General features: G+C 36.7%; 3 protein-coding genes across 4 annotated transcripts; 1 reads left to right on the top strand and 2 right to left on the bottom strand.

The window, feature by feature from the left end:
- Nucleotides 1–380: 380 nt before the first annotated feature.
- On the bottom strand, nucleotides 381–3,908 carry LOC105685408 (translation initiation factor IF-2, mitochondrial). The gene is made up of 12 exons (XM_012399457.3): nucleotides 3,773–3,908; nucleotides 3,656–3,711; nucleotides 3,351–3,489; nucleotides 2,950–3,251; nucleotides 2,698–2,858; nucleotides 2,348–2,574; nucleotides 1,951–2,221; nucleotides 1,609–1,862; nucleotides 1,276–1,540; nucleotides 986–1,150; nucleotides 717–857; nucleotides 381–640 (listed from the first exon to the last, which is right to left on the bottom strand). Exons 1-12 carry the CDS (start codon nucleotides 3,797–3,799, stop codon nucleotides 468–470), a joined length of 2,181 nt encoding a protein of 726 aa, XP_012254880.2. The 5' UTR covers nucleotides 3,800–3,908; the 3' UTR covers nucleotides 381–467.
- On the top strand, nucleotides 3,900–13,305 carry LOC105685405. The gene is made up of 18 exons (XM_048651803.1): nucleotides 3,900–4,365; nucleotides 4,457–4,572; nucleotides 4,745–5,407; nucleotides 6,313–7,341; nucleotides 7,483–7,822; nucleotides 8,058–8,162; nucleotides 9,025–9,142; nucleotides 9,259–9,410; nucleotides 9,499–9,543; nucleotides 9,639–9,785; nucleotides 9,860–10,008; nucleotides 10,111–10,316; nucleotides 10,422–10,677; nucleotides 10,756–11,482; nucleotides 11,546–11,971; nucleotides 12,056–12,270; nucleotides 12,359–12,562; nucleotides 12,650–13,305. Exons 1-18 carry the CDS (start codon nucleotides 4,284–4,286, stop codon nucleotides 12,923–12,925), a joined length of 5,256 nt encoding a protein of 1,751 aa, XP_048507760.1. The 5' UTR covers nucleotides 3,900–4,283; the 3' UTR covers nucleotides 12,926–13,305.
- On the bottom strand, nucleotides 13,152–17,895 carry LOC105685406 (transmembrane protein 245). Of its 2 annotated transcripts, XM_012399452.3 has the most exons (9): nucleotides 17,109–17,895; nucleotides 15,733–16,752; nucleotides 15,479–15,643; nucleotides 15,178–15,376; nucleotides 14,895–15,079; nucleotides 14,676–14,776; nucleotides 14,581–14,589; nucleotides 14,184–14,486; nucleotides 13,152–14,002 (listed from the first exon to the last, which is right to left on the bottom strand). In XM_012399452.3, the coding sequence occupies exons 1-9, from the start codon at nucleotides 17,622–17,624 to the stop codon at nucleotides 13,783–13,785; spliced, it is 2,718 nt and encodes a 905-aa protein (XP_012254875.1). In that variant the 5' UTR covers nucleotides 17,625–17,895; the 3' UTR covers nucleotides 13,152–13,782. The 2 variants fall into 2 exon arrangements, with proteins under 2 accessions (XP_012254875.1, XP_012254878.1); XM_012399455.3 differs by lacking the exon at nucleotides 14,581–14,589 and having other exon boundaries at nucleotides 17,109–17,891.
- Between the last annotated feature and the right edge of the window lie 557 nt (nucleotides 17,896–18,452).

Here is an 18,452-nt window from a genome sequence, read left to right as displayed (position 1 = left end):
CTCAATTATTTTTTTGATATTCTTATATTTTGATAATATGGTATATGATGATTGATTTTTCAAAGTCACACGTGTTATACAGTGTCAATATAATCTAGTACGTTTTACTAAATTTCTTTTTTATCCTCAGTTAATACATTAGCGATTGTACCTCCGAATCAAAGTTTTAATTACTATAACATACAGCCCTACTTCAAATCTATCGAACTTTGTTTATCTGAAAATGTGTTGTAATGTGTTTTCAGTGTATATTATAAATAACATTGAGATCTCGATAGGTGATATTATTACAATATATCCTATGACATGTAATTTGCCACCTTCTGGATGAAAAATATTATTTTATTTTGCTGAGGTAATTAAAATTATAAGAAATGTAGTTTCCGTATATACAGTATTTATTTTTTTATTGAACCACAGGCACAATCGTTGTTTGACATTTACTGATAATGAAAGTTATTGGCTACCTAAAATCCGGGATCCCACTTACATTTTTGTGGTTGATCAATTAATTTGAAGCAGATCAGGGTGTCCCCTGGTTGAAACGAGATCTCGGAGTCCTTAAATCGAATACCACATTCTACTCCATTCTTAATGCTATCTACTTCGGTCTTGATGTGCCTCATCGATTCCAAGGGTCCTGAAATTTCGTGTACGGCATTCGATTTGACAATCTGTAGCCCAAAATTTAACCTTGGAAATAGCAACTTTCTCACCTGTATGTACGACCTCATCTCCACGAACTAATTTGAACATTGCAGACTTTTTTAGTACTCCTTTTACACAGCGAGATCCAGCTACAGGAACTTTTCGTCTACCTTCCGAAACTTCAAATTGTTGTAAAACATTTGCCTCACCTATAGATAAAGTGTGGATGCGTAAGTATGTCAAGAATTCGACCAACTGTTCATGCGGTCAATCAAGTTCATAAATAATACTGGAATGAAAGGTTTTATTTACTAAAGAAATTAGGCTAATCGCTCACCGATAACTTCTTCAACTTGAAGTAAGGGAAGTTTGCTATTAATTTCATCCTTGAGGTTGTCGATCAGTTTATATATGACATTGAAATTTCTGATTGGGATACTCTCCTGTTTCGCTAGTGATTTAACTTGATTTGGAGTATCAACATTGAAACTGTATATTATTGCTGAAATATATTCATTAATCTTTCACTACTTATCATATAATCATTGATCTCTTACTATTTCTTCGTGCTAACAGGAACTGGACTTGGTATTCTAATGTTATTTTTATTAAAACATCAAGGCTCACCTTTAAATGCGCTGGCTAAATCAATATCATTTTCAGTCACATTTCCAACACCATAATGAATCAAATTTAGACGACACTTGTCCTCTTCAGAGTAAGTGTCCAGTACGTCTAGTATAGCTTCAACAGATCCACCAACATCCCCCTTCACTATGATATTAATACTCATGTTATCCTCATTTACTATTTCTTTTTGCCGTTGTCCGGAGCTCTTCATTTTATACCTTATACCTAGAGCTCTTTTACGCGCTAGATTCTCTTTGTATTCCTGAAAGTGAGGATCATTTGTGAGAATACATGGTCTTATTTGTAAGAAGTTTTAAAAGCCCGACTTACATCAAGATGTTTCTTCATTTTTTCTGCTGCTGCTTTAGAGTGTTCCATGGCCGTAATCTCAAACTCCTTACTTACTCTATACTTTATTACTGCATGAGCTTGCTTCTCACTTTCAACTTCAAGGATCTCATCACCAGCATTGGGTAATTCTCGCCATCCGATCACTTGTACAGCTTCGGACAACTTACCACATACCACAGGATTGCCATCCTCATTGAACATCGATCTCACCTTTGCCCAAGCTTTACCACAAACTAAAGAAATTTGACTGTCATCATGTGGGTTTAAAATAGAGAATTAAATAGTCTGCGTTCAGTAATTATAGTAATTCTATGAGAGTACCAAGAATAGCGCTTTTCTTTAGTGTTCCACGCTGAATCAATATTGTGGCAAGTTTTCCCCGCCCAGGATCATTAGATGCCTCTATGACCACTGCTTCTACAAGGCCTGTTGGGTCCCCTGTAATATTCATCAACTCCGCTTGTGCAGCAACTGCTTCTGTCAGGTTGTAAATGTTAATTTTCTTCAATGCCGATATGTTTACGCTTTGCACATCTCCTCCAAGGTCCTCGACTTGTATTCCATTTTGTGCAAGCATCCTTTTTGTTCTATCCTGAAATCGGAAACTTTTCAATGCAAAATCAAATTTTTTCATTGTCAATATTTTCATTGCACAAGAACTATACACAAACGATCTGTACGCCCATTGCAAAGGTGCATTGCATTTACGTTTACCTACAATGTCTGCTTCTGGCTTATCAATCTTGTTGATGGCAACAATAATTGGAACATTGGCTGCCTTAGCCATTTCAATACTCTGGATTGTCTGCTCCATCACTCCATCATCTGCAGCTACCACTAAAATTACTATGTCTGTTACATAGGCTCCTCTTGCCCTCATGGCGCTGAATGCAGCGTGACCAGGAGTATCCAAGAAGGTTATTCTTTCACCCGTCTCCAATGTGACTGGTACAAAAATACAACTATACAGGACAAACTTGAAATGGTGCGATCTCATTTTCAAAATTGCTTGTCAATTGAGCGACAACCAAATATTTTCAGTAGGAAGTCAACTTTACTAATTCTCACCATTAAAGGCACCAATATGTTGTGTAATGCCTCCAAATTCCGTTGCGACCACAGAAGTGCTGCGCAATGAATCCAAAAGCGTAGTTTTTCCATGGTCAACATGTCCCATAATAGTCACTACAGGATGACGCTTTATAAGAACAGCTGGATCTGGAGGAGGCCTGCATAACATAATATGACCCAGTAAGAGGTGTTTCTGAGCTGACACAATATTGTTCTATCTGAAGTACAATATCAGTAGATAAAATTTACCGCTTGACCACGTCTTTACTGTCATCGTTTGAATCTTTGGTAACACCAGGTCGTGATATTGTCTCAAATTTTTTACCAAAGATCTTCACAACCTCCTGAATAATTGTAGGATTGTTAATGACAAAGTCAGGCGAATTATGGTGGTATGTAGAAGATGCAATATTTAGCGCCTCGAATACAGATTCAATGTCTTTTTTTGCTGCCCCAGCCAATTCCCTAACAGTCATATCCCTCCATATTTGGACAAGTTCCATTTGTTTTTTCTTAGCTTTTAATCCAAATTTAATAGCTGGTCGAGGTGTCTGTAATTTCGAAGTAGTATAAATTAGAGAAGATGCTAACACGAATGCATGTTCATGAAAATATTGAATCAAGATTTAATGATGGTAAATGTTATATACTTTGCTGTCGATATGCTTTCGTCTACAATGTACCGTTGTGTGGAATAACTGACGTTGATCCAACATCATTCTCAGGCATTGTTCGATGCCATTTTTCATCGAAACAGGCCTCGTTACATAGCGCAATGTTCTGCATAAACTGAAACCGTATCAAAGAAACATTAGTTTGAATAATGTATGTATAGTTTAACGAGGTGCAGATACGCGTGTACTAGGCGAATTTGATTAACTTTAATGTTTGAGCTATGTTTATGTTATATCAACCTAATCGAGAGTTAAAATAATCATGCTATTTGATGTATAACCTGATTTCGATATGCCTCGGTACCGCAAAAGCCGCCATTCCTGGTGTGTAATTTGTCTAGCAGAAGTTTTTAATAAACAGAAATGTATAGCTCGTATACATAGAGTGAATCTATTACCTTTGATCCTTTGATCGAGATGTGCATGGCTACCAGCCTAAAAATTTGTACTGAAAACAAAGCCGAAAACAGAACACAAAAAGTAATGCAAAGTTGGCAAAATTTCTTGATACAAACGATAAACGAGCCACTGCAAATATTGGCAAATATTCAGTGGGTGCGAAGGGTTAGTGTAGGGGGAAAGAATTTTTCAGAAGTGCAAATCCGAATCGTTTGATTATTGCTTCTTGAGAATTTGGAGGTGCAAAGTGCGTATTACGAATCCTTGAATGAAAGCACATTTGTCGTATTATAGTTATGCTATTCAGTTGCTATTTACCTCGACAATAAATAATACTCCACAAACATCAAACAGTCGATGAAAGCATGATATTAGGATTTCATTGAAGTTATTCCTAAATAATAGCACGCCATTTGGTACATCAGTGCAAGTGTGCCTAATCTACGTACATCTTCCATAAATATTAATGTTCATTAATAAGTGACGGCAAATTTGCAAGCCCTTGTCACAATGTCAGGTAGTGAAGGTGAACAAAATAACCGAATGTCCGCGGAGGATATTGAAGCGGAGGAAATGGCTCAGGAACTCATGAGTAAGTTAGCTTACATTAATCTACTACATAAACTAATTTGAATTAGCTGCACTTAAATCATTTGGGTTTAAATTGATTGTGTCTCATTCAGATATGGAAATGTACGAAGAGGGAATGGAATATGAACAAATGAAACAAATACTTCGTGTCATTACCGAGTCCAGGGATATGGCTGGGATCGAACCTGAGAACCACTCTGTGCAAGAGGTGTGTTGAAAATTCTCAACGATTCTTAGAGCATATAGTTATCAATCTGATATTTTGTTACTAACATCGCAATCACATTCTGTTTGTGCTCAACAATATCAAACTTGTTTTCTGAGTACATCAAGGCTCTTGATTTTTCATTAATTATGCAATTGTCGGCAAATGATTGCAGGTGGTGCGATACTCCCCTGAAATGATAGCACCCATTGTAAGTTCGAAGAACAATTCCTCGACAAATCTGATTTCAGGAGAGATCACTTATCCCAAGGCAAGTTTTTCATATCGATCACAGGAATTGCGAGTATCGCCAAAGGCTTCAAATCGTCGTTCATCTCTTGATTTGACACCCCCTGAAGAGATCTTGCTATCATCACCAGAAATGTTTACAGATAGAGAGCCTGTACAACCTGTTACAGCAAATGATTCATTATTTCGTAAATCGCTACGAGAGAATGAAGCCACCGATGACACGGATGATAACGAATCAGAAGAAACAGTCACAAATACTCGGCACATAATCTCCAATAGCTTCCAAACCTCACAATACATGGAGGCAGATGTCGATGTGAGGTCTAGGAAAAACCAAAGAGTTGAAAGGTGGAAGCTGGATCCAACAGATGCCGTTATTGATGAAAATGATATACCTTTACTGCAGAAGAGTCGACCTATACTACACGAACGTGTACCGTACAGTTTTTGTCATCATAGGAGAGTTTTGGAAGCGAGCGAAAAAGTACTGACTGTTCTGAGTCATCATCTGGATGAAGTTGCTGAGATCTGGAGAGGAAAGCATAGGCCAGATGTTTCAGAGTTTCAATGGGGGTCACCCATTAAGGTGGGTACCTCCATCCAATCCGTTTGGTATCAATCTTATCGCTGATGGATTATATGCCTCTTATTCTACACAGACTAATTTATAAAACTCACGTTTTGTTTTTACTATTGATTCATCATTGTACTATGAAAGATATTCCTTCAGCAATTTTATTACATGTATGCTTTTGATATGCAATATACATTAACATATTATAATATACGTGCTAAGATTCAATGAAATCTCAATTGTTAAGAAACTGCCACAGCTCTCCCGAGAGCAACAATATCTTATTTCCAAGTACATTTTATTCAATGATAATCTACATGGGAGACCCAATTTCGAAGTTTTGCAATAACAATTTGTATTTATTTTAGGATAGAATATTGTTACTTCTTGTCTTCCCCATTGGCAATAAAACTGTGATAATACACTCCATGAATCGTTTCATACTCTTCACGGTTGAACTCAAGAGTATTGCATACGTTATATTTCAATGTATTTTCAGTTAATTTGTGGTGAGACTTTTGAAGTATTAAAATATCAACTGCCCTGTGAGATTGATTGTATCGATGAATGATAATTGGTAAAGAATTGATTAATCAACATCTTTTTTATGTATTGGGCATCATTACAAATTTGATATCAGGCTTCATACCTCTTTTGCCTGTTACATTTTTCCAGATGTTATTACGATAAAGATTTTGTAGAGTCAAAACTAATCAATTTGTAACACCTTTGTCACTTTGAAATGTAAATAGGTATCTTAGCATCTATATTATAAAACCTTCTGTTTGATAAGTAATAACAATCGTGGTTATCTTTCGTTGTACCAACAAAAAGATGACAACTGTAATTAAAAATTATGAATAAATTCTATTTCCGTAAAAAAAAAGAGTGTCTAATTCATTTCAACATTTCTTTAGGTGGGTGCCAATAACGGTAGCTTGGATAAGAAACCTCTGCTAGAAGACGCCGATTTCCACCAGGATTCTGAAAACATAAGAAGAAACCAGAATCGAAATTGCAAGCGAAAGGCGACTGAGCGCCTCAAAACTATAAGACAAGATTACTTTGAAAGTGATGAGGACAGTGATCCTATTTTCGAAAAGACTAAGAAGAGTAAATGGTCAGAATCACCTCGGATAACGACTAGACAAAACACAAATACTACGGAATCACATCAAACGCGTCAAGACAAAATTTTGAATAATTTGAGCTCTGGTACAGAAGAAAAATTTGCTTTGTTTGGAGACGTGGATAGTGATGAGATTGATAATGATGACCTTGCAACGTTACGCAAAAAGAATAAGAAAAAAGATACACGAACAGATCAGACACACTCACCACAATCGTCAGAGATCTATCCCAGAAGAATTGTACCACCTAATCCCAACAAGCGCAAGCCAATACTCCGTCAACGAAAAAATAAAGATAAAGACAACAAGAAATCATCACCCAGGAGAGCCACGCAGGCCATGTTAGACGACTTTACAGCAAAGAACAAATTCGTTAATCTACTATCGAAACATGCCAAAAGCCAAACAACTGTTGTACTCGAAGACGATGAACTGATTGATGAAGAAGTTGAAATTGAAGAACAAGATGTAGAGATCAAACCCTTTGCACTTGGGGGCTTGGCCAGTAAACTTCATCAAGGTAGCTCGATATTGCTGCAAAGCAAAAAAGCCGAACAAATTGCAGAGAAAGCTAAATCACAACAGCAGGCCAAATTACAAGAAACAGAAAAACAGCTGAGACAAGAATTAGTGATGACTAGATTGCGCATGGAAGAAAAAGAACGCAATCAAAAAAATTTACGGGAAAGCGAGATCAAAGCTAATGAAGAAAAATGGAAATTAAACGAAGCTTCTCGAAATAGAGCGCGTAGTCAGCGGCAACTACAACAGAGAAGAAACCTTAAAGAAAAAAGTGGCGCAGAACTGTTGGTTGTGGTTGGTATTTAATGTTAATCTTGAGTAAATCATCGACATATTGTTGCTCCCTGATAATTTGTGTATCATACGTAAAGCAGATAGTTATCTTGGCGAGACATTAATCTTGAGGAAGGCCTATAAATTTTATCAATTTTCTAGGAAAGTGACAAAGATGATGGCGTTGACGAAATCAATAGAGACCCGACTTTGTCGAAAATGATAGTGCTGTGTCCAATTTGTCACATAGGATTTCCAAAAGAGGACGTACAAGCACATGCTGCGGAATGTGGTGAATCCGATGATCTGAAGGAGGCTACTGGACCCAATGGCTCCTCTTCCATTGATGATGATAATGATGTAGTTATCACAGAAGATTGTGCTGAGTTGACCTGTTACAGTTGTTGCATGTTTAAAACACGAAATGGAATCGCATATGAGGATCACATTTATCATTGTCTGTCCCGTAAGAGAAATGAGATGAATAGCCCATCTGAAATAGGTATGTAATATTCGTCACAAATATTTTCTGAAAATACATTGCTTTATTGTATCATTGATTGTCATTTGTGATCAATGACATTATTTATTAGAATGTATTTATCTATCTTGTATTTTCCTCATTTTAATGCTGCGAATGAAGCAGGGGATAGTGATAGACAGGGCGAAAATGTGATATTTTTTACGTGATGACGACTTTTGTCAACTAAACTGAAATTTTATAAACTGAAATCCAGATCCACCCGGCGTGGTCTTAATCGAGGTCCCGTCATCGCCAATAAGATGCTTTGAGGCAATCAGTGAACAGTCTGAATCCACAATAAACTATGCGGAACAATTTCGTAAGCAGAAAAAGAGAAATTTTTAAGAAGCCATGTGTGTCAAAATAAAAAACGAAGCAACAGCCAGTCACTCAGTTGTCGTTTGCTCTAATTTTCCAAAACAACATTAAATCATAATTTTCAAATTCGTACTTCAGTCAACAAATCATGCTTGGGATTTTGGTGATAAGAGGTCTTTCATTATGTTGGGAAAAACAAAACAGCTATATTGTTTGTAATTATTCAATAAGTCTTTTGAAACGCATTGCTTTTGGTAGGTAAAGTGGTCGTCATAGTTTTCGCATTTTCATATGTCACTGCCAGTAAAACTCAGTTGATGAAGTTATTACATCGTGAAGAATTTCAGAACAGTGTTGCGAATAGCCTCATCACAAACAGACAAATATCAAAATACAAGCTTAGAAAGACTTTCATATCTTACAGATTTTATAATTATTTTTATTGGTACATTCCATTCCCAACCACTGAATCAGGGATATGATGTATTCACGTGTTGTCGTTAACTGATCTTGTGAGTCTGTGAAAAAAATGCCTTTGTGTATTGGTGTATGAATAGTGATCGGGTTGAAGAAAACATTTTTATAAGAAAACAAGGAGAAAAAACAATCATAAGTATCAACCTCACATTGTAAAGTTTATTCAGGGATCTTGCAGTGAATATCAGCTGTCAATAATCACAAACTCAAACCTTTGTGCTAAATATGTTCAAAAAACAAATATCATTATTAAATTCGTTACATATTGTTCATCAAAAGTAATTATTTCCTTGTCGTTTGTTTACATTATCAATTCCCTACAAACAGAGACATGTATACTTTTCCAACTGATTCAATATTTCTATATTGCACTTCACCTAACATAGAGTATACCATGATTACTCAACTATGGTCAACAACACATGATAAGAGCAGTATAAGTAGTTATCTGCAATCTTTGATCTCAGGTCAAATAAAGGTCAAACATATTGTAGTGTATGACAAGTAGACTCGGGAACAGTATAAAAGAATATTACATTGCTCTCGTTACATATAAGTTAGTACTGCTGGCCACATTTTTTATACTGCATGCGTACCAATACAAGAAAGAACTGAAACAGATTTCTTGAAACGCAATCTGTAAAATTCGAAGATTTGAGCAACAAAATGATGAAATTCATTAAGATTGTAATTTTGCTTACATTTTCTTATATCCACGACGGAGTACCCATCAAATTAAATGGCCGTTGGAATGGCCACATTTTTTCTTCGAGTGAGTAATGTGTAAAATAACAGCTTCCACACATTGATCTCCATTTAGCAGTCTTTGGCATATACCAGCCTCTGTTGAATGTTTGCAGATAGCATGATCCATAGGCAAAACAAACTTCCTGGATTGGAATGTGGTGAGTACTGTTAGTAGCGATATTGCAACTGGGCGTCAATCAATATATTTATATTCATACTGAATGGTGACACATACAGCTTCCAAAATCCACAGTGGCACCACCGTGTTACTTCGATGCTCATGTACCAGGAGGTATCTATACAGACTTGTTTGGTACCGAAAATGTTTTTCGAAGTGATAACGATGTCAGGTACCGTTGGGTTGGAAACCAATCCGTTGCTTTCAGTACCTATTTCCAAGGTAGAACTGAAATTTTTCTCAACATTCAACTAACGATCTGTAAACCCAATTCAATGATGCTTTTATACCGATAGTTGATGCATCATTTATGGAAGCTACAAATGTAATTCTGACGTTCCATGGGGTGGATACCTTTGCAATAATTTATGTGAATGACCAATTCGTTGGCAACACGTCAAGTATGTTCCTGAGATATCACTACAATGTTAAAGAATATTTACAGGTATTTAAAACATAGAATAGCTAAAATAGTCAGCAATTTGAAGAAAGAATTAGGTACAAGTTAATCGCCGATAATAATATATTTTTTACTAAACGATTGTAGCTTGGACACAACGAGATCAAAGTTATGGTACTATCTCCGATACAAAGAGCCAACGCGCTCTTTGAAGAACAAACCCTAAATTATCTGGTGCCACCTAAATGTCCTCCTGAGGTATATAATGGAGAATGTCACGTGAACCATATTAGAAAGATGCAGGCCAGCTTTGCCTGGGATTGGGGTCCAGCTTTTCCATCGATGGGAATTTGGTAACAGTTATCGCATTCATTAAATATCTGTTTTCTAATGATTTTCAACAAATTGATCCAGACTTGCTTCTTCCATTTATTGATCCATTCTAAATTTTTTTGCAGGAAAGATGTTGAACTGGAAACAATTAGTGAGGTGTTGGTAACAGATGTGACGGTAGATCTCTACAAGAAGCACAATACTTGGGAAATTATAATTAAAGTATTTCTCGTCACTGTGACTGATCAAAAAAATGAAGCTCTTGTTTGTAACGTATTTGCTGAAATGAAAATCAACAGCAACACTCGTTTTATCAACTCTACTATTTTGGAGATAAGAGAAAAAAGTGCAACTGCAGCTGTTGTACTGCTCCTTCCAGAAGTAATTCTCATTTCTGGGAAAAAATTATGGCAGCTTGATTATTTGGTAATATTTTATTATCTGTTGAAACGTTTTCAGAGTGATATCGAAAGATGGTGGCCAAATGGTTATGGAAAGCAGAAACTTTATGCTTTATCCGTAAAAACAACAGTATCTAATAAGATAAACCATCGGCAGTTTAAGATAGGCTTCCGAACAGTGGAGCTTGTTCAGGAACCCTTGGCAAATGGCTTGAGTTTTTATTTCAAGATTAACAACGTGCCAATATTTGCAAAGGGGAGTAATTGGATTCCATCAAGCGTGCTCCCTGAATTATCGAGTAAAGAAGAAACTATCAGGCACCTGCTGAAATCTGCCAGAGATGTACACATGAACATGTTACGAGTTTGGGGAGGTGGTTACTATGAATCTGATTTATTTTACCAAATAGCCGATGAATACGGAATAATGATTTGGCAGGACTTCATGTTTGCATGTGCTATGTATCCATCTACTGAGATTTTTTTGGAATCAGTTAGAGAAGAAGTAAAACAAAACGTTCGAAGATTGCAGCATCATCCAAGCATAGTTGTGTGGGCTGGTAATAATGAAAATGAAGTAGCCCTTTATGGAAATTGGTATGGAACTGGTGAAAAAGAAGTCTATAAACAAGACTACATCAAACTCTACGTCAATGTCATCAAAACAGAAGTAGAGAAGATAGACCCTACACGACCATTTTTGGTTTCCAGCCCTAGCGACGGGCTGTATACAGAAGAACATAATTATTTTGGTCCAGACCCCTATTCCAACTTATACGGAGATGGTAGGTTTATAATTCGCTACCTCATCACTAGAATCATTTAACTAATGTCTCATTGCATTTTAGTGCACTACTACAACTACATCGCTAATGGTTGGGACATAAACCAATACCCACGCACTCGTTTTGCTTCAGAGTACGGGGTACAGTCAATTCCTTCTATCTATACTCTGGTTCTAGCTGTATCCTCTTTGGATGATCTGAGAATAGATAGTGAATTTATGAAACACCGTCAACATTTACCCGGTGGATATGAATCAATGGAATCCATGGTATCTAAAAATCTCATTATTCCTGAACAGAACAATACGGAAGATCTATTCAAGTACATTTATTTGACTCAAGTTAATCAAGCAGTCTCGATAAAAATCCAAACCGAGTCATACCGACAAACAAAAAGCTCTCTTAATGCTAGGGGGGAAGGAATGACTATGGGTGCTTTGTATTGGCAGCTTAATGATGTTTGGCACGCTCCCTCTTGGTCGTCAATAGGTGAGTCTGGGTTGCATCAGGGCTTCCAAAATTTGATTGTCAGAATAAATTATTGAAACGTTCAAACGTTTTAAATTATTGCAGATTTCTCGGGCCGCTGGAAAATGCTTCATTATTACGCTATGGAATTTTTCGCACCCGTGATTATTACACCTCATGTCTCCCCTGCCGATGAACTTGAGCTGTATATTGTTTCAGATGAATTAACTGCGATTACGGATTGTATTGTGGTAGTCTATGTTTATAGATGGAATTCTCTTACACCCATTCATATGCAGAATTTTACTGGCATCACGATCGTAAGGAAATAATCTTATTTTTATAAAGTTATAGTTTACCGTTACCACTTTACTCCACAAAATAGGTGATAAATGTAATTATTGCTAGCCACCCAATACCGCAAATATGGTACTGTCTGTTTGGCTGGACGATTACCTTGAACAAGCTGGATGTGGTATTCTGGCTTCCATAAAAAAAAACTGCATCATAGAGCTTGCTTTAATGAATAAAACTAAGCAGCTCATTGCACCATACAACTATATTTATCCAATGCCATTGAAAGATGTTACTTTGCCATCCGCTAATGTCAGCGTGAGTATGAAATTTTACGTGCAGGATGATTTGATAATATTTAGTACTAAATGCCGATCATTTGACCGAGATATGAACAACTTATAGTTTAAAGTCAACCCAAATCCAGTCAAAGGAACAATTCCGAACACTGAAGACTACACTATCGAACTGAGATCGAACAAAATTGCGCTATTTGTTTGGTTGGAAATAGAAGACTCAAGGCGTGGAAGATTCTCAGAGAACGGCTTCCACATGTTTCATGGAATAAAAAAGATTGTGTATCATTCGGAGAATTCCACATCAGCTGAAAACCTCAGTCAAACCATCCGTCTGATTACATTGTCCGATATTCATAATCCACATAACAAATTCCGACTGTAACCGCTTTGAAGATATATCAAAGCTGCGTAATTGACGGGTCATGTTTCATTCATTGGAATCTGATGGACAATTAAATTCTGTACTTGTCGCGATGAATGTAGATTTTAATACTATTTAATACTACAAATATGCATACTATTCAAATTCGATTGCTATCAATTTCAAGTTGGTTCCACCATGGACGAGTTTCTAGCTATCCCGGATATCATTGATATTATTAGAATGGTAGATTTAAAATTTTTATTCAATGTCCTACTGCATACGCGAAATTTTGTGCATATAGCATATAGTGTACACAAATAATGTAAACACTTATTTTTCTTAACACAGGTAACTTCAGTAAACGAACAAGCATAGTAAAATAAATATCTACATACACACATAGGAAGTAAACCCATGCTTAACATTAGCTTACAATTAGTTATTAATTTTTAGAAAAATTTATTCAAATTACTATTATGAGTTATCGCTGAAGCAGATAATTAAACACCGTGTAACACGAAGTAGGCGCACATAGCATGGATTTTTATAAGGCGGCATAGTTTTCAGTATTGAATTACAGGGAATAGACGGAGCTTAATTGAAGATGCTTGCTTATATCTACGTATGAATGATATTCTATTCGAACTTCAAGCAAAATCCGTATATATTTTTTTTTTTATGCTGAAGGTACGAACCTTCTGTATATGTTAAGTAAAAAATGAGCCATTGAAATTTAGGCAGGGAATCCGAGTTAAGTTTGTATACAAAAAGTATTGACGGCACTAAACTCACAAACATATCTTGCATATTTATGGGGTATTGCTTTTTTTTTTGTTTTTGTCTCCATAACGATCATAGCACAAATCATAAAAGAATTATTCTTTTTCCGGAATACCATCCTCCTTTTTCAAAGTCGTCAAATGAGATTTCAATGTGTAAATAGCTTCCTCTGATGGTGAGTGAAGATATCGACGGCTCAAGTTTATGGCTACCATAATGCAACAAAGTAACAGTGGACCAAAAATAGCTCCTTGTACTCCCAGGCAGAAAACTCCACCTGCTATTGAAAGTCCTGTTAGATACGGATGACCACCCCTAAAAGTTAGAAAACCTAACTTATAATATGAGAAATAAATATGCAAATAATAGAGATTTGCTGCAAATTTTATGTATGTAAGTGCATACATATGTGAGTCTCGATAATTGTATAAGTCTTCTACTTTCCAATTCACTAATTTTGTTTGGAAACCGAATGAAGTTGATCAACAAGTCTTACCCTTTAATTTCATTGTAAAAATCCGTGACAACGACATTGAACGGGGCGAAATGGAACATGAAAAACGCAAGGGCGACCATAGAGCCTCGCGTCAGCCACAATTCTATGGCTGCTGGAATGCAAGCGACATACGCATCCAGAAATGGAACTGCACCGAGTACACTAGCAAACGCTGATGGAAGGTAAACTATTTTCACTTGGAAGAGATTATGCGTAAACCACGTCCACATCCCAAAAAACGATGCAAGCTTGAATGTTGCTGAGAATACTCCAATGACTGCCTCCTCTAAGGCAATGGCAAACCTGAAGTTGTAAAACGAATTACTATCTCAACATCAATGACCATCATTACTCGTCAAAGTATTTGTTTCTTATTAAGCACTATGTTAACACATACCGTCCAACACTTTGTAAGCAGATTCGAAATAAATACCAATTAAGTCTGATTTTGCAAAAAATTTACGAAGAGAAAATGTTAGTCATAATATTCACCTGTTACAGCTGATTGGACTGAACATTGTCATCAATTCAATTGGTTTGTAGGTTTTTGCACTCGAACTCAACAGATAGAATAACGTTGTGAAAAATACTATCTGTAAAAGTAGATGAGATGGTAAATTTTTACAATTAAACTTGAGCATATCAACACAGTAGAATACAATCAATGGAGTTACGAGAGCAAATCCTATCTGAAGACCTAAATCTACCTACCAAGCTGAGCGTAAAGTTGAGTACAGCTGAGCCACTCATTAGCACAACATATAATAACTCGGTAAAAATACTCAATATCACAGACACATTTCCTTTAACTATCCCCCAAACTGAATCCATTACTGACATCAGGATTCCAACGTTTTCCTTGGCAAAATTTTGTATGCTTGTCATGTTGAAAAATTCTGAAAACCGTTGGGTGTCATTGAATCAGATATCATCTGATGTCAACTTATTTTGATGTTTTCAAAAATCCACAAATTAGAGTAATCTTGATGCTCACGGAGTGGTGTTTTCCCAAAACTATCTTTGAAGCTCTCCCAGACTGAATAAGCAGCCTTGACATCTACGGTGGGTCCGACCATCTCAGGGTCAACGTTAGACATCATCCAAGCTTGATATAATCTGTCCCATAATTCCACCACCTTTTTTTCCATTAATTCAGCCTTTGCTGGTTCAAGGTCTTTTACTAATCCTTTTACCTGAGAGATGAAAATGAATTGACTCTGATGAATCCTGTTGTAAATTGGCCAATGCAATCGATGAATCATTTACTTTTCATGTCAATATGAAACACTACTCACACCATCAGATATTGCGCTTCTGCCATAAGTATAAGCGTTGTCCAATACGCTATTCACCGAATCCTCCCATTGCTCTGGAACCCAGTCGATGTCTGCATTGTTTACCAATGAAGAGTTGAGCACCTCCCCGGTAACTTGAATTAAGTGCATTCCTTCCGCATAAATCTACAAGATGATTAAAAAATTATGAAGTTCTTAAAACGAGCCAAGCAAATATGATGAAGGTATGGTCATTGTTCATTTGATCTACTTGCCTGTATCGTAATGAAAATCGAGGTACAAGTCAGAAAGGTAAGCAGCCCTAGTATAACAGCCGTTGTAGCAACAGCATCTACAGATCCCTTCAATAACTCGATTGCTTTTTGATTTATGATTACACCCAGTTTATACAAGCCTCTGACGTTCGCAGGAACTAAAGCCTGGTGCCTTTCGGTACACCAATTAGAAATTCCGTCAACAAATGCTGTGTACTGATTTCCAATCATATTCCAAAGCCCACATGAAATTCCAATCTGCTTAATCAAATAGTAAGCTATGGGCAAAGACAAAAGTTGTATCATCCACTTGTGTTTCCATAGAAGCATACCTATACAAGCGTACAGTGCAAAATACATATGGTTGTCTGTATTCACTCTATCATCCTCAATGTCTAGTGACATTTTGAAGTCCATTTTTAATTTTCTCAAAAAATTTCTTTCTTGTGCCAATGATTGCCCAACGTTTTCTAATGACTTGGAAGATTTTGGGGCTACAGCCCCTAGCAGTTTTCCCACATCTGCATCAACGGACATTGATTTTTTGCCAAGCCTTATCCGAGATATAGCAGATTTGGTTTTGTTATCATCAATACCAGCTACAAATTCGTCGGCATTTTCGTCAACTAATTTTGTTGCTACAAACTGGGGAGTTTCTTCTTCTGGACTTGAAAGTAAGCAAACATCGCCCTCTGAAGAATTGCATGTTATTGGAGTATTTTCAGATGTTTGATTGATGAGATTATTAGCAAAAGCATAGCGAGCGGCATCAATAAAAGTTGGTCTCCTTCCATTTATCTCTTGGTGATCCACAATCAATATCACCTCGTAAATAAATCCGAGCAAGTAAAGTAGCTGCAGCATGACAAATACAGCTACTTGGTATGCCCCGATCAGGTTCGATAAATAGAAGCTCATAACAAACCAAAGCGCAAAAGACGTATGGTGAAACCGTTTACAATTTACTGGTGTCCAGTACACGTACAGAATAGATAAGTAGCCAACAACAATGGCTATTACCTGTTAACAGAGGAATGAAACCATCATAATCATTATTCATGAGTAGCATCTAAAATGATTTAATGACTTAATACTATTTAGAAAATAGTCTTCTGATTCATGGAGATTCGTAAGACAAGCATAGACCATATTCACAATTTTTTGGATTAGAATTATTGAAGCAGAGTTAATGCTTTCCATATTTATACAATAATCCCAAACACCCTGAATTAGTAAAAAAAATCTATTGCATCATATCTTTTTCTCCAGCTCTGTATTTATCTCTTTATTTGAATGCAATGACTTTATTTTACGAATCATCATTGTCCAACCATTGAGATTTAGAGGTCATATTTGTAGCTGATATTCTTACTCACTGTATAAATGCTGCAAGTCGAAATAAAGAAGTTGATAATAGTATTGGCTATCTGAAACTCTCGCCATATGATGCAGGTCAGAAAACTTGGTGTGTAATTATAAATCAGGAGCAATACTGGAATGGCGACGACTACCGGACCAATGTATTTGAGGTTTTTGCGTAGAAATGATCCAATAATTTCTGAAATGTCATCGATAAACTGCACCGGGATCATCGCCACATTGACGACAAAAGGCTTGTTTGATGTTTCTATGGCAGCAAACCAGGATTTAACGGCGGTGGCAAGTTTGAGTTTGAATGGGAAAAGTACAGAACCGCAAAGTAGGGCCCATATCAGCGGCTTTACGAATGGGCTGAGTATGAAATAGAGACCATAGAAAGCTATCGTTGCTGCGAACAAAAGGAACAATGCCACAGCATTGTATAATCCTTGCTTCAACGCTTTTTCATGACCTGCACTAAATCCTCCCAATATATTAAAAAGATTGTCTATTGGTGTTCGTGGAATTTCCATCGTACCTAGGTTCTAAAAGTGACTATGCATGTGGTGGCAATTATCACACTGTTAAGATTGGCGAACCCCCTAACACGTATTGTGTACTCGTAAGTCACTTGTAATTATTGAAAATGGTTATGAAACAGCAGTCATTGAGTCAATGAACAAAAATAGCGTCTAGCAGACGACTCCAACAAATGACAGCTAACGGCTGCACACCACGCGTGAACTGACAGATTTTTTTTATCTCTGAAGTTAAAAATGAACATTGCTTGTAAAGCTCCAAACGAATCAAGTTGCCAGTATAGAAGCAAGCGCCAATGAAAACGGCGAATACGTATAGTGGGAGAGCTTTTTGTACGGTGTGTGCGCCGCACGTGCAATCCCCCCGTCGTGCATGTCGAGCACATACGACATGTGACAGCGGTTAGTCGTGACACAATAGTCGTGAGTTAGTAACATTTGACATCTCAACAGTCATTCACTTTCAAATATCTAATATCACCAATGTCGAGGAGGTAAGTGGATATTTACAATGACTATGGCAAAGGAAGTAGCATTTTTTCATACTACGGCATTCATATCGGTATACTATGAGGTTGTGTATGCAGAGGTTTCTCACTACTGAAAACTTGAGACCACTCAAGCTTGAGTTTAAACTCAAGTTCATTACGAACTGATACCAAATACAAGGTAAGATAGTGTAGGTAAACGAAATTGATATGACAATTAATTCATCTAGCATTTTCAATGACTGGATCAGTATACGTATGCGCCGACATCATTGACAGGTGAATGAAAAGTCAGCATCACTATATCACTTTGATGAGCAAATATATGGGCCAG

The sequence above is a fragment of the Athalia rosae genome, chromosome 3, assembly GCF_917208135.1.
Source record: "Athalia rosae chromosome 3, iyAthRosa1.1, whole genome shotgun sequence".
Classification (NCBI taxonomy): domain Eukaryota; kingdom Metazoa; phylum Arthropoda; class Insecta; order Hymenoptera; family Athaliidae; genus Athalia; species Athalia rosae.
The sequence above is the reverse complement of the archived record's forward strand: the minus strand, read 5'-3'. Positions and strand labels throughout refer to the sequence as shown.